Source organism: Arvicola amphibius, chromosome 14, assembly GCF_903992535.2.
Source record: "Arvicola amphibius chromosome 14, mArvAmp1.2, whole genome shotgun sequence".
In the NCBI taxonomy this organism is placed as follows: Eukaryota; Metazoa; Chordata; class Mammalia; order Rodentia; family Cricetidae; genus Arvicola; species Arvicola amphibius.
This window is the reverse complement of record NC_052060.1, coordinates 6,751,775-6,767,284: the sequence shown is the minus strand read 5'-3', so window position 1 is coordinate 6,767,284 and position 15,510 is coordinate 6,751,775. Positions and strand designations below refer to the sequence as shown.

General features: G+C 40.8%; 1 protein-coding gene across 1 annotated transcript in view; it reads right to left on the bottom strand.

The window, feature by feature from the left end:
- Hormad1 (HORMA domain containing 1) overlaps nt 1-12,579 on the bottom strand; it is a 33,986-nt gene extending 21,407 nt beyond the window's left edge. Inside the window, exons 1-7 of the mRNA XM_038311720.1 lie at nt 12,532-12,579; nt 11,080-11,133; nt 8,320-8,464; nt 4,735-4,798; nt 3,644-3,680; nt 844-864; nt 185-211 (exon numbers count right to left, since the gene is read on the bottom strand). Coding sequence (XP_038167648.1) covers nt 185-211; nt 844-864; nt 3,644-3,680; nt 4,735-4,798; nt 8,320-8,464; nt 11,080-11,115 — 330 coding nt within the window. The 5' untranslated portion in view covers nt 11,116-11,133; nt 12,532-12,579. The remainder of the gene's footprint in view (nt 1-184; nt 212-843; nt 865-3,643; nt 3,681-4,734; nt 4,799-8,319; nt 8,465-11,079; nt 11,134-12,531) is intronic.
- Between the last annotated feature and the right edge of the window lie 2,931 nt (nt 12,580-15,510).

Genomic DNA, 15,510 nt, shown 5'->3' with positions numbered 1-15,510 from the left:
AAAAATGTAGAACTCAATAAATATCAATAAAAAAGTGTCTAAGAACAAAAAAAAAGAAACTGTCTCAAAAAAAGGAAAGAAAGAAAAAAAACAAACAAAACCAAGAATCATTAATTATTAAAAAATTTGTAGTTGGATATTACAAGCATTACATTTCTAAAACTTCTAACTCAAGCACACTTACCTGAGGATTATCTGGATTGGTGTATACCTATGTAAAAATGCATTATAATTAAGTGAGGCTAAGCATTCAGAAAGAACAAAACTGACAGTAAAGTCTTGAGTTGTTCAATGAAACAAAACAAAAAAACAGAATGACCCTTCTAATAAGTTTACTTCTAGCCAGGTAGTGGTGGCACATACCTTTAATCCCAGCACTCAGGAGGCAGAGTCAGGTGGATCTCTGTGAGTTCGAGGCCAGCCTGGTCTACGGAGTGAGTTCCAGGACAAGCAAGGCTACACAGAGAAAAATCTGTCTTGAAAAACCAAAACAAACAAACAAACAAACAAACAAACAAATAAATAACTTCTTTTTCTCTAGGGCTGAAGAGACGGCTCAGTGGTTAGGAGCACGGGCTGTTCTTTCAGAGGACCTGGGTTCAATTCCCAGCACTTACACTTCAGTTTACATTTGTAGCTCCAGTTCAAGGGGATCTGACACCTTCACACAGACATAGGCAAAATACCAATGCCCATAAAAATAAATCCTAATAAAGTGAACTTCTTTTTTTCCCACTGGGTATGTCATCTGATTGAATAAAATGAAATAATCTGACAGTTTCGGTATCACTAAGTAAAGGAAAAATTTGACAGTGTTAAAAGATACAATTTAAAAGTACTTACAGCTAGAATGATCATCCGTAGCTGAAATACAAGAGAACAAATTAATTAATTGTATTCTGTAAAATGGCTTTTTATGATGGATCATAAAAATTCTTTGTACTTGTTCAGGGGCTTAGAGCATAGTTCAGCAGTAGAGCACACCACTTAGTACATGTGAGACCCTGAGCTCAATCTTTAGTGCTCCCCCATCCCCAATGAGTAACTTTTGTTCTATCTCAACATTTCTTTCTTCTCTGTGTGTGTGTGTCTGTAGGGGGTGGGTTGTGGCGCTTTTTGAGACAGAGTCTCACTAAGTAGCCTTGGCTGTCCTGGAACTTGCTATATAAACCAGGTTGGCCTTGAACTCAGAGATCCACCTGCCTCTGCTTCCCAAGTGCTGGGATTAAAGGCATGCACCACCACCGCTGGGCTTCAACATTTATTTCTCAAAACAAGTAACCATTGTGGAAGATATACTTCAAATCATGCCTATTTTCCCAAATAATTTCTTTGGCTTTCTGATGGCTAAGATTCATGTCAGCATTTTATTTCACTGACTTAATCAAATAGAACATTATTGCTAGTTAGAAGGTGTGCTGGCACACACTTTATTAATCCCAGCACTCAAGAGACAGAAGGCAGAACACTGAGTTTGAGACCAACTGGTGTCTATAGTGAGTTCCAGGCTGTCAGAGCTACAAAGTGAAACCCTGACTCAAAATAATTAGGGGGCTGGAGACATGGCTCAGTGGTTAAGAGCACTGGCTGCTCTTCCAGAGGTTCTGAGTTCAAGTCCCACCAACCATATGGTGGCTCACAATCATCTGTAATGAGATCTGGCACCCTCTTCTGGCATGTGGGCATACATGGAAGCAGAATGTTGCATACATATAAATAAATAAATCTTTTTAAAAAAGAAATAATTAAAGTTGTTCTAATTCCCTATAGTGTCTCTAAAAATTATAATGGCATTTTATACTATTGGAAAGAATTTATTTCTTTTTGTTGTTTTTGAGGCAGGGTCTTTTTATGTAGCTTTGGCTGTCTTGGAACTCACTCTGTAGACCAGACTGGTCTCGAAATCACAGAGATCTGCTTGTCGCTGCCTCCCAAATGATGGGATTAAAGGCCTGTGCCACCATTGCCCAGCAATATTTCTTAATTAGAATCTAAAAATAAGTTTCCTTGGGCTGAGGCTGTATATCAGTGGCAGAGTACTTATCTAACATGTATAAGGCTCTGAATTCAGTTCTAAGCACAGGAAAAATAAATGTTCCCATGTAATTCAAGTTAAGCTGGCACAAATTCTGGTTTTGAGTCAGGGTCTCACTGTGCCAGAGTTAGCCTGAACTCATTATATAGCCCAAACCTGGACTCATTATATAGCCCAGCCTGGACATGAACTAATGGTGTATGTGAAAATAGTGACATTTATGGGATTTTTTTTTTTAAAGACAGGTTTTCTCTGTGTAGCCCTGGCTGTCCTGGAACTCATTCTCTACACCAGGCTGGTCTCAGACTTAAGAGATCTGCCTGCCTCTGCCTCCCTGGTGCTGTGCTACTACTGCCCCACAATAACGAAATTTTAATTAAGATTTTACAATAGACTACAAGCCTTTTTACATAGTATCATTTAAAGTAATATGTACAGACAAGTCTAGTTCTTGTAGAATTCTGGAGGTGAATTTTTATCCCCTAGACCCTAGCTTTTCCATTAAGACAATAAATGTGAAGCACCATACACACTCTGGCACATAGGAACGTTGGTAAGCTAGCAATGGTTAGCAAAACAGTCGGTAAAAGAAGTAAATACTGCTGTATCCCATACTTGGCAATAATTACATGATAGAAAACAGCCTTGAATTCCTGATACTCTTGTCTCTACCTTCCATGTTCTAGGTTTGTAGGCATGTACCATCATGGTTAGCAATAAGTAATAATTATTATCAAGTGCGAGAGGATCTCACAGTGTATCCCTGACAGGCCTTGAACTCACAGACATCTGCCTAATACTACCTCCAAAGTGCTAGGATTAAGAGTGTACAAAAGTATTTCTTTTCTTTCTTTCTTCTTTTTTCTATCTCAAAAAATCAACAGAACAAATTATTAAAATACTAGTATAAGCATGGATATAGAATACATGCAAAACTAATACAATATTTTAAAACATTTAAGTCCTTTTTGTAAGCTAATATGTGCTATTAATGCTAATAAATGTTAATTTGTTAAACCTAGCTTGGCAAAAATTGTTTAGTATTCATTGCATTAGTTTAAATGAATTAAAGACCGGATTTTAAAATATTCAAATGCAGCTAGGTATGGTGACCCATGTCTTTAATATTAGCAGTCAAGGAAGCAAAGGGAGATTGATCTCTTGTGAGTTCAAGGCCAGTCTGGTGTACGTAGCAAGTTCCAAGCTAGTCAGAACTATGTAGTGAGATCTTGTCTCAAAAATTAAAAAAAATTCAAATGTGGGCCTGGAAAGCTGGTTCAGCAGTTATGAGCAGTTATGAGTGCTTGCTGTTCTCGAGGACCAGAGTTTGGTTCTCAGCAGTCATAATGGGTAGCTCACAGCCTCCTGTATCTCTAGCTCCGTGAGATCTAACACCCTTATCTGGCCTCCATGGGCACCATCAGACATGAGCACACACATGTACACATGCATACAAATAAATAAAAATAAATCTTTAAATTATTAAAATGCTCAATTTTTTAGTAATTGAGACTGATCTATATCAAGTTAGTTTAAATTACCATCTTATTACTTGACAACTCCTGTTGTAACTCTAGGGAAGGGAAGAAGAGATAGCGAAAGACTTACGTATTTCTTCTGTAAAGCATCATAGGATCCTAGCATCCTAAAAAAAAAAAAAAAAAAGTCAAAGATTCGCTTTTATATTTAATGCATTTTCAGAAAATACTTCTTTTCATAAATCTCTATATTTACCCTTACAAAATAAAACTAATAGTCAAATTAAAGCATCTTTCTTATTAACTAGTTTAAAACTAAACAAAATAAAACATAATTTCGTTATTTACGTTATAATTTTGTTATTGTGGGGCAGTAGTAGCACAGCACCAGGGAGGCAGAAACGGGCTGGAGAGATGACCTGGTGGTTGACAGTGCTTACTGCCCTTTTGGAGGACCTGGGTTTTGATCCCAGCACCCATAAGGCAGTTCACAGCTGCCTGTAACTACAGTTACATTCTATTTTGCTCATCTTGGACTTCTGAACTCACATGGTGCACATACATGCATTCACATACACATAAAAGTTTTTTTTCCCCAGTATTTAAGAGGCAGAAGCAGGCAGGTCAGCCTGGTCTAAAGAGTGAGTTCCAGGACAGTCAGGGTTACACAGAGGAAACCCTGTCTTAAAATACAAAATAAAATAAAGAAAAAATGTAACAATGAAGCAGAAATATGGAGATGGGAGGACAGAAAGAAAACTATAAAATATCTAGTAGGTATTTGTAGAGCTATAATAGGAAAATGAATCCTTTTTACATAGAGCATGAAATAAAAAAATTAATGCCTATATTTAAAGACCTTAAAACATAGTACCCAAGGCTAAAAGGTTAGTCACTAAAATCTGGTTATACATTGAAAAGTATTCAATGTACAAAAAGTAGTCCTCACACCCCCTTCAGCAAAAAAAAAAAAAAAAAAAGGCCTGGATGGTGGTGGCGCACGCCTTTAATCCCAGCACGTGTGAGGCAGAAGCAGGTGGATCTCTGTGAATTAGAGGCCAGTCTGGTCTGCAGAGCTAGTTCCAGGACAGACAGGGCTGTTACACAGGGAAACCCTGTCTTAAAACACCAAAAAAAAAAAAGAAAGAAAGAAAGAAAGAAAGAAAGAAAGAAAGAAAGAAAAGTAGTGATTTTTCTGCCTTTAGGCATTCTTTTACTTACCACTTCACTAACTGTGAAGAACCCGGACAATTTTTATCTTCTTTTAGAATTTTGACACAAAGATCTAAATAAAAAAATGAAATAAATATAGAAGTACTTATAAATAGTTGATTTAATTATATTTATTAGTGTTACATGTGACCGTGTATGGGTACACATGTAGTGATATCATGTTTGTGCTTTAACAAATCTGAAGATCAGAGTGAAGAGGTAAGTCACTAGAGGCCAAGGAGTGGTGGCACACACCTTTCATCCCAGGACTTGGGAGACAGAGGCAGAGGGATCTCTGTTAGTTCAAAGCCACCATGTGCTACACAAAATTGATCCAGTCTAACCAAGTTCACACAAAGGCGATCCCACACCTTTAATCCCAGCACTAGGGAGGTGGAGACAGGAGTGGTATGGCTGGGCAGAGAGAGGAATAAAAGGCGGGAGGAGACAGGAGCTCAGTGCAGTCTGAGTTTTGGTGGAGACAGATGGAGTCTGGAGATGCAGTCTGAGGTCAGGCTCACCCCTTCCGTCTGAGAAGTAAAAGATCTCTCTAGTGGCTGGCCGCACTGCTTCTCTGATCCTTCAGCTTTCACCTTCCGAGAGCTGACTCCAAGTTTTTATTATTAGGAACAGTTAGAATTCATGCTACATACACTTGTTTTAAAACGCATATGTGTGGCAGCCAGAGACTTTTGAGAGCTGGTTCTCTCCTTCTACCATGTGGGCAGTGGGGACCCAAATCAGATCATCAGGTTTGATGGCAAGTGCCTTTAACAGTTAAGCTATTTTGTCAGCCTCAACAGTAAATTTTAAATTACATTTACTTTCTTTTTTATATAAAGATTTATTTATTAATCATGTATAAATATTCTGTCTGCATGTATGCTGCAGGCCAGAAGAGGGCACCAGTCTCATTACAGATGGTTGTGAGCCACCATGTGGTTGCTGGGAATTGAACTCAGGACCTCTAGAAGAGCAGTCAGTGTTCTTAACCTCTGAGCCATCTTTCCAGCCCCCTACATTTACTTTCTTTAGCTATAAACAATAGGTATATTATTTTTTGAGGCAGGGTCTCACTATGTAGCCCAGGTTGGTCTTAAAATCAATACAATAGTTCCCCTGCCTTAACTTATCTAGTTATTGGGATTACACAAGTGTGTGCCACCCACCTGGTTCAATATATGCATATTATTAGTGGCAGCTTTGAAATAAGTGGTACTCATTATAAAATGCCTTCATAATGATTAGGAATTTCAGTTGATGGGTCAAACTTGTCCTGTTTCTGTGACTTAGTTGGTAAGAAGTTTGTAAGTGCTTATCTAACATTCACAAAGTCCTAGGCTGAATCCTGACCTCCAAGTAAACTGGTTGTAGCGGTTCATGCCTACAATTTCTGCCCTCAGAAGAAGGTAGAGGAAGTAGGTACCCAGAATCTGAGGCCAGCCTCAGCTATATAACCAGTGCAAGGACAGCCTTAACTACCTAAGTAAGATTGGCTGAAAAAAAAAGGGGATGGCGAGAGTCAGAATAAATAGCTCAGTATTAAGAGCACCTAGGTTAGAGTCCCAGCACCCAAGTGGCAGTTCATGGTAACTAGTTCCTGAGGATCTGATGCCCTTTCTGGTCTCCAAGAGCACCAGGTACACATATGGTACACTTATGTGGCAAAACAACCACATAAAAAATTTTAGATATATTTTCATACAATAATTTTCCAATAGTCTTAGATTGTTTGCTATGAACTCTTATTCTACTAAAAAATTTATAACTAGGCCAAAAGTTGACTCTCAAAGATAAACACTCTGCAGAAACACAAAGGACCTTGAGCATCACTCTTCGATTCTTTACCTCATAAACAGGGATGACACCCAGTTTACAGACTGTAGTGTGCTTGCTAGTTTTATGTCAAACTTGACACAAGCTAGAGTTATTGAGAGGAGGGAACCTCAGGTGAGAAAATGACACCATAAGATCCGGCTGTAAGATGTTTTCCTAATTAGTAATTGTGGGTGGTGTCGCCCCCTGGGTTGGTGGTCCTGGGTTGTATAGAAAAGTAGTTTGAGCAAGCCATGAGGAGCAAGCCAGTAAGCCCTCCATGTCTCTGCGTCAGCTCCTGCCTCCAGGTTCTGGCCTGGCTTGAGTTTTTGTATTTTCTTCCTTCAGTGATGGACTACAGTATGAAAGTGTAAGCTAAATAAACCTTTTCCTCTCCAACTTGCTTTTGGTCATGGTATGTCATCATAGCAATAGTAACCCTAAGTAGGAAATTTAGTATTTGAATTGACAAGATATTATGCATAACACGGTGGTTGGTCTATTGTCCAGCATGTAGTCAGTGCACAGTTTTATGCACATACCATCTATGTGCCAGGAAAGAAATTACTGTAGTATAAACTGAATGAGTTTTGCTTCTTTTGGAAAAGAAATTTTTGTTGTCATTGTTTTATTTTGTAGCTATGGCTACAAATAAGTTCTATGTAGAACAGGCTGACTTCAAACTCAAGAGATTCACCTACCTCAGCCTCCCAAATACTGAGACTAAGGACATGAGCCACCACACTCAGTTTATGAGTTTCATTTTTTTGACGTAGGATTTCAAGTATCTCAGGGCAGGCCTGCAACTTGCTATGAAGCTGAGGATGAACTTGAACTCTTGATTCTTTGGACCCTACCTTCCAAATCCTGAAACAATAGATGTGTGGCACCACACCTGGCTATATTTTGCTTCTTTAAAATTGTATAAACTCTATATGGTGCCACTATAAAAGTTTTAAGTAACAGGGTTTTTTGATCTGTTTGAATTATTAAAGGTCTGATGTCAGGTAAAGTTATACTTACAAAATTGAGGGGGGAATTATAATTAAGTGGCTTCAAAAAGTATTTAGCATCCCTAAAAAAACATTTGAAGGCTAGAGACATAGCCCAGTGTTTGTTTGTTTTTTTTCAAGACAGGGTTTCTCTGTGTAATAGTCCTGGCTGTCCTGGAACTAGCTCTTATAGACCAGGCTGGCTTCGAACTCACAGAGATCCGCCTGCCTCTGCCTCCCGAGTGCTGGGATTAAAGGCGTGCGCCACCACCGCCTAGCCACAACAATGAAATATTATTCAGCAGTGAAAATAATCAATTATTAATCCATGTTACAGCATTATGGTGAATTTAAATGAGTCAGTCAGAAAGAACATACTGCACGATTCCCTTTATGAAAATATTCAGAATAGGTACCAAACTGAAACTGAAACTAGTTGTCTATAACTAGGAAGATTGAGAGGAGAATGATTTATTGTGAATGTATTTCTTTTGGGGAGTGGTGAAATGCTCTTAAATTATGGTGGTAATTGCATACTGCTGTGAGCACTTAATTATTGAAATATACACGTTGGTGAATTATCAGGTTATGTGAATTACATCAATAAAATTACTATCAAAATTATTATCAAAATTCTCGAGTTCGAGGCCAGCCTGGTCTACAAGAGCTAGTTCCAGGACAGGCTCTAGAAACTACAGGGAAACCCTGTCTCGAAAAACCAAAAAAAAAAAAAAAAATCACATTCTCTAAGTAAAAAACAAAGAAGTTCTTAAATATTATAAATTACCATCCAGGTATCTTGTCCCATAAGCACGTTCTGGAAATATTCCTCTCAAATAGGTGATGCAGGATACGGAAACTGCTAGAAGCCTCTTCACAAACATCAAAGACTGATGCTCAGTTGCTATCTTTCTGGGAAATACCAATGCACTCTAAAATTCAAGGGAAATTAAAGCATCTTAAGTCACATTTGTTGAAAACAAAGCTTCCCTAAGCTTAGAAGCAGAGCTATGGGGAAGCCTTGCTAACCAATTATCTTTAAGAGGTGGGACCAAGTTAGGATGTGGCTTTCTGGGACCTGGAGGAAAAACAGGTTCCAGAAAGTGCCCAGGTAAATTCTCTCTGTGGTTCCCTCGCCACACAGCTGAGCTTGGGCTTCTCAATCCAGTTTCGTGAGTTTTTCCTTTATAATAAATAAAAACGTAATTGTTGATCTTTAAACTAGTCTGGTTATTTCCTGAATCAAGTTAGTTTCTACAGCAGAATCTAGTTTTGGATAAGTATAGCGGTTTCCCAAATAATTCTCCAAGAGCATCATCCCCAGAAAGTCGCTGTAGCTTTTAAGATGTGTTCAGGGTAATAGACCAAAATAAAGCAAAATGCTTAACAGTTTTAAGAATCCTTGAGATTTGATGGGCGTGGTGGCACATGCCTTTAATACCAGCACTTGGGAGGCAGAGGTAGCTAGCCTGTTCTCCACAGAGCAGCCCAGGCTGTTATACAGAAAAACCTTGTTTTGAAAAGAATCCTCGAGATTAACTGAAAATGCAAATGTCAGAGTAGATAATATTAATTCTTTAGTCAATGACTAGGATGAACACAGATTAAGAATAATGCAAGATTCTATGCAAACACCATAATTTGTCTGTGAATTATAGACGTTTTCCTAGTATGGATTGCTATAAACAATTCCATAAAAGCAGTGGAATAACATTCATTAATATCTAATATAAACTAAATTTGAATGAGCATGGTGGTTTTGCTTTGTTTTCTGAGACAGGGTCTCACTATGTCACCTTGGCTGGCCCTCTATGAAGACCAGGATGACCTCAAACTCAGAGATCCACTTGTCTTTGTCTCCCAAATGCTGGAATCAAAGGCATGTGCCAACATGCTTAGCGAGATAAACATTTTTTTTTACAGTACAAAAAAAATCTTTATCTTACAGTACTAGTTTTGTCTCCAAGATTTCAAAACATGGCATGGTGGACTGGAGGTAAGAAGAATATAGGGAAGACGGCTTGGGAGGAGGAAGACCCCATGTCTTGTTCCTCGGGAGGGATGGGGGGGTGGTGGGAATTTCTCTTACTCTCTCGTGCATGTACACACACAGGAGGACTCTGGCGTGTGCACGTATGGATGGGACGCGAGATAAACATTTTAAATTTAGCAAATATTTTCTTAGTTTCTATAATCAAGGCCATGTAGATAAGACCTTATATATTTAACCCTGTACAAATAAAAAAAAAATCAGTGATTCTAGACCAATCCAGCTTGTTAGTTTCTGCAGAGTACAAAGTAAACTGGGATGCTTTTCTCTTAAGTTGACAGCACATATAAACATTAGTTCCAGGAGATCTGACAGACTGTACCCTCATAGTGCACAGACATATATGCAGACAAACCACACGTATATTATTATAAATAAAAAAGAAATGCATTTTGAGCCAGATGTGGTAGCATATGCGTTTTTAATCCCAGTTCTCAAGAAGCGGAGACAGGTGGATCTCTGTAAGTGGAGTCTGGTTTACACGGAGAGTTTCAGGCCAGCCAGAGCTACATAGTGAGATGCTGTCTAAAATGATAATAATAATAATAGTGGGGGATAGAGAGATGGCTCAGCGGTTAAGAGCACTAGCCATTCCTCCAGAGGTCCTGAGTTCAATTCCCAGCAACCACATGATGGCTCACAACTATCTATCATGAGATCTGGTGCCTTCTTCTGGCACACAGGCATACATGCAGGCAGAACACTGTATACATAATAAGTAAATCTTTAAATAATAATAACAACAACAACAAAGAGAAATGCATTCTCTCAGATAAGATTTTCTCTCATTTGTGGCACATTTTTAAGTATTCACTCTCTTCATAAACAGTAGCTAAACAGCATTTTTAAGAAAAAAAAATCCCCTAAAACAAAGCACAAGCACAGCATTTAAACAGATGGTTGAGTGGAAGCAACCAGGGCTCAACCTTACTTGCACTTTACAGCTGTCACGCTTGGCTGGTGAGTGCTCCAAGGAAAAAAAGAGATGCTACTGAATGGACCACTTGCCATAACATGACAAATATCCAAAGGAATTCTACATTACTTCTTTCCTTTCTTTAAAAAAAGATTTATTTATTAATTATGTATACAGCATCTGCCTGCATGTATCCCTGCATGTATCTGGAAGAACAGTAAGTGCTCTTAACCTCTGAGCCATCTCTCAGCCCATTTCTTCCCTTTTAAGGTGTCCTGATATCATCAAAGCCTCAAATATCGAATTCTTTTAAACAGAAAAATATTTATGGCTTCAAGAAACAAAAAACTCAGCTAAAGCAGGCCATGGTGATGCATGCTTTTAATCCCAGCACTCCGGAGGCAGAGGCAGGTGGATCGCTGTGAATCTGAGGTCAACATGGTCTACAGAGCTAGTCCTAGGATAGCTGGGGCTACTCAAAGAAACTCTGTCTATAAAAAACAAAGCAAAAAACAAAAGAAAAAGAAAAGAAGAAAGTGACTTAGCTAAATTAATACATTTTAAGTCATAAGAAATCATACCAGGGAAGTTGTCCTCCGCAACTGCATAGTGGCCATCTTCCAAGAAAATGTTTTCTTCAACCATGTAACACAAATACAAATTTTAACTTCACCTTTAATTTTTACATCTAGAAGTCTACTACATGATATTTTTATCTTAATAAATTTCAGAAATTTACTTAAAATAGACGGTGGTGGCGCAAGCCTTTAATCCCAGCACTCGGGAGGCAGAGGCAGGCGGATCTCTGTGAGTTCGAGACCAGCCTGGTCTACAAGAGCTAGCTCCAGGACAGGCTCTAAAGCTGCAGAGAAACCCTGTCTCGAAAAACCAAAAAAAAAAAAAAAAAAAGAATCTTTATGACAATGTATAGCCCCAGGATTGTAGTATATTCCTGTAAATCTAAAACTTGGGAGGCTGTAAAAGTTTATCCTTGACTAGTTAGCAAGTTGCAGACCAATCAAGGCTACCTGAGACCCTAAGGTTTTTGGGGGCCGGGGGTTTTGCCTGATAATTTAAAAAAATATATCAAAAATATTTAAATCAGGTGATTCGTTTATCAGAGCTCAGTATACACTGTCTACTCTGGAGCTATAAAATGGCAAACAGGGAGGATACAAGATGCCTCTATCCTGATGACCCAAGTTGGGAGGACCAACAAGATAGGAGAAAAGAGATTCCCACAAGTCCTTGGACTTTTACACCACACTCCATAGCATGAGGTATGCCACCCCCCTCATAAAATGTAACATAAACATTTCTAAGGCAACAGAAATTTCTTTTCAGAAGTATTTTTTAAAAATCCTTTTTTTGAGACAGACTTTCATTTTCATGTAGCCCAGGCTGGACTCCTCTAGCTAGCAGAGAAAGATATTGAGTCTTTTTTTTAAAAAAAAAAAAAAAACAAAAAACAAAAAACCAGGGTCTCTCTGTGTAGCTCTGGCTGTCCTGGAACTCTTACGTAGACTGGGCTGGCCTCGAACTCACACACACACTAGCCTTTCCCTCCCTGAGCTTAACCTTGAGTTTCTGACCCTCCTGCCTTCACCTCCCCAGTGCCACCATGCATCATTTATTCTAAAGTTTTACTTTTATTTATATTTTGAGACGCGGTCTCTGCCTAGCCTGCAGCTCGCTGCGTAGACCACAGTGGCCTAAAACCCGCCTGCCCATTAAATTCTTTTAATGGCTGACTCTGAAGTCTCAACTGTCTTAGAAAACAGACTTAAATTTCCTTGCACTCTGGTCCCAGCTCATCCGTTAACACAATTCAACCAGCCGTCGGCACAGAACAAGCGAACGGTCAGCACTAATGGCGCCCGCCACCGTCGCCCCTCAGGAACCTCGGGGACACGCGCGCGCACACACACACAGCGTCTCGACCACAGGGACCCCGGGAGGGCGAGGGGCCCGCGGGGAGGAGACGAAGGGGTGGAAAAGCTGAGAGACCCGAGCCCAAAGTAAACATAAATTACGCAAAGCCTGAGAGACCCGGCGACAGCGAAGACGAGGTGCGGTACACGACAGTCGCTTCAGCTTCAGTGCGTGGGCTCTGCGCATGCGCCTCAACTGTCGCAGGCACGTGGCGCGCCCTTTGACCTTCGGACGAGATCGCGCTTCCCGCCAAAAGCTGCGCGAGGCCTGCCGGGAGCCCTGCTCGCGGGCGGCGCGGCTGCGCTGTTTCCAGCAGGCGCTTAGGCGGTTGAAGGTGTAGAGCGTTCCCGACACGCGCCACTCCTCGGGAGGCCACGGTGTCTCCAGACACCATTTGCTCTGGTTTTGGTGGTTTTCTGGCTGTAGATTTTGTTAATAATTTTTAGAATTATTATTGCGTGAGCGCGCACGCGTGGGAATCAAAGGCTAACGTGAAGCCAGTTCTCCCCGTCCACCGCGCGGAGCCCAGGAATCTAGCTCGGTTGTCAGGCTCGTCTACAGGGGCTTTTACCTGCCGAGCCGTCTCACCCACCCCAGCACTTTTATTTTTGAGACTTATTCTCCCCATGTATCCGAAGCTGTTCTTGAATAGTCCTCCCTGCTTTTCCCTCCCTCGTAACTGGAAGTCCAGCCCTATGTCACCATCTTACTTTTCTTAGGTATTTCTTCTAATCTAACTGGGGCAGTGAGTGGGTGGCTTTGAAAACAATTTACGTCTCATTTAGAAATAAAATAAGTTCTATTTTTGGAGTGGACAGTTCTGACATTCAGGTTTGTGGGTGGTTGCCAAACTGCTGGTCCTTCATCAGGCTACCCAGAGGACCGCCGCACTGCTTCCCATAACTGTTTTGAAAACACAGTTCGCCGGCTGTCAACATGTCTCAGCTGGGTAAAGGCACGTCCTGCTAAGCGTGGTGAACTGATATCGATTCCTGGAAGCCACAAAGTGAGAGAAGAGAAAGGATTCTTCACATGTGCCCCTTAGCGTGTGTGCCCACACAGGCAAATAAAGATTAGGGAAGACGACACCGTTCTAGAGGGAAAAAGCCGTCCGAGAAGGCTAATGGAACCGATGCGTCTGTGGGTGGGAGGTTCTGTATGGAGACTCTGGTTCTCACAGTTGGAACGGCATATGCCATGAATCAGTTGTGGTTTCGTTCTGCAAGAAGCAGGGCAGGCTTCAGTCAGCACGGTCATGGCTTTATTCGACTTTATTTCTCTGTGGATCAGCAATCTCTGTCACGGAGCTCTGAGCTCTTCTTGGGGGATATCAGAACTTATTGACTAGTGTTAACGGCCATCTATAAACAGACTCTTTTACTATTTTGTCTGCATGTATGTATGTGCACCACATGTGTGACTGGTGCTCGTAGAAATCAGAAGAGGAAATTGGATGCCGTGGAATGAAGATTACAGATGGTTGTGAGTCACTATGTGGGTGTCAAGAAGTGAACCCAAGTCCTCTGCGAGAGCACAAGTGCTCTTGACCAGTGAACCATCTCTCCCTCTCCATACCCCAATAGAGCAGTTTTAACCATAGAAAAAGCATTTGGGTGAAGTGTAGTTGGGGACTATATGGCAGGCAGTGGAAGCTTCTTCCCTTACTGTGCGCTCTCTCATAGACTTTGACATAGTTTCATCAAGAGGAAATGTACACCACAGATAGGAAAAGGCTGCCCAAAGTTATTAGTGTAGGAGGCATGTAGCTCACAGGATGTAGCTCACAGATATGCACTAGGGAAAACAGAAATGTTAAACACACGGGCTGTCTTTTCAAAGGGAGATGTGTACCTGTTTTCCACCCAGAAGGCTAGGAACAGATGTGGTGAGCTTTGCACTATCTGTGTGGCCAGGCCACACCAGCTCCCCAGACCCTTATCTTGGGGTTGTCTCACTTCATCTGCTACCATCTTCTCTCCCCACACTCTTATCATGAGCTTGTTTATCTCGAGCCTGTTTCCTCAGCTAACCTATCATTATGAAAGACAGCACGTGTGCTTTGCAAAGAGTTTTGATGTAGTCATGTCTTAAGCTTTTTGTATACAGCAGATTAATTATCAATAGAGAGCTTTGATCCAAATTGTGCTGTACTTAAATATGCCAAAAATTAACTACCTGCTGTCAGACTCTCGAAGTTTGAACCAACACCAGTCACTGAGTCATTTTGAATGGATCTATCTTCTTTCCTCTCATGGACCAACACTTGGTCTTGGTGATCTCAGACACCCCCACAGTTCAGTATGAAGAGTAATGAAGACTAAAATCTTGTTTTCAGGATCAAAAATGTTGAAAATCTTACTCTAATGTTTCCCATGTTTTTACTCCCATTTAAAAAACTTCCAAGGGTCTTCAAATATTACATCTCTTCTCTAAGAACCTTGTGAGAGAGACAGATATCACCCCTTCCTGCATTCTCTCTCTTCCTCCTCTGTCCACCCCATCCCTTCCTCCCCCACCTCTCTGTTTTTCTTTTTTTTTTTGTTTCGTTTTTTTCAAGAAAGGGTTTCTCTGTAGCTTTGGAGCCTGTCCTGGAACTAGCTCTTGTAGGCCAGGCTGGCCTCAAACTCACAGAAATCCACCTGCCTCCGCCTCCCGAGTGCTGGGATTAAAGGTGAGCACCACCACCGCCCAGCTATTGTTGTTTTTTTAAAACATGAAAAAAATAGACTTAGGCAAAGTTGGTTTTCTCACAACCACAAGAAATATCAGTGTGGGCAGAGGGAGCCACTATACCACCAAACCCTGGCATATTAAATTTCCAATATAGCTTGGCATATTGAGGGAACTGACTTCAGCCAGCCATCCTCCGACCTCCACATGTGGCCACACAATTTATAGAACACTGAGAATAAACTCCAGGGCTTAGTGAATGTAAAGGGCACAGTTTACAGAAAACAGGCATGGTTTCTTCTTCAAGGGAAGGGAATAACACCTTTGCACCTGGAAGGCTGAGTGGAGCTGCCTGGTGGCCTGGTGATCTTTGCTATGCCATGGAGCCAGCCTTCACCTGAATCCCTCCA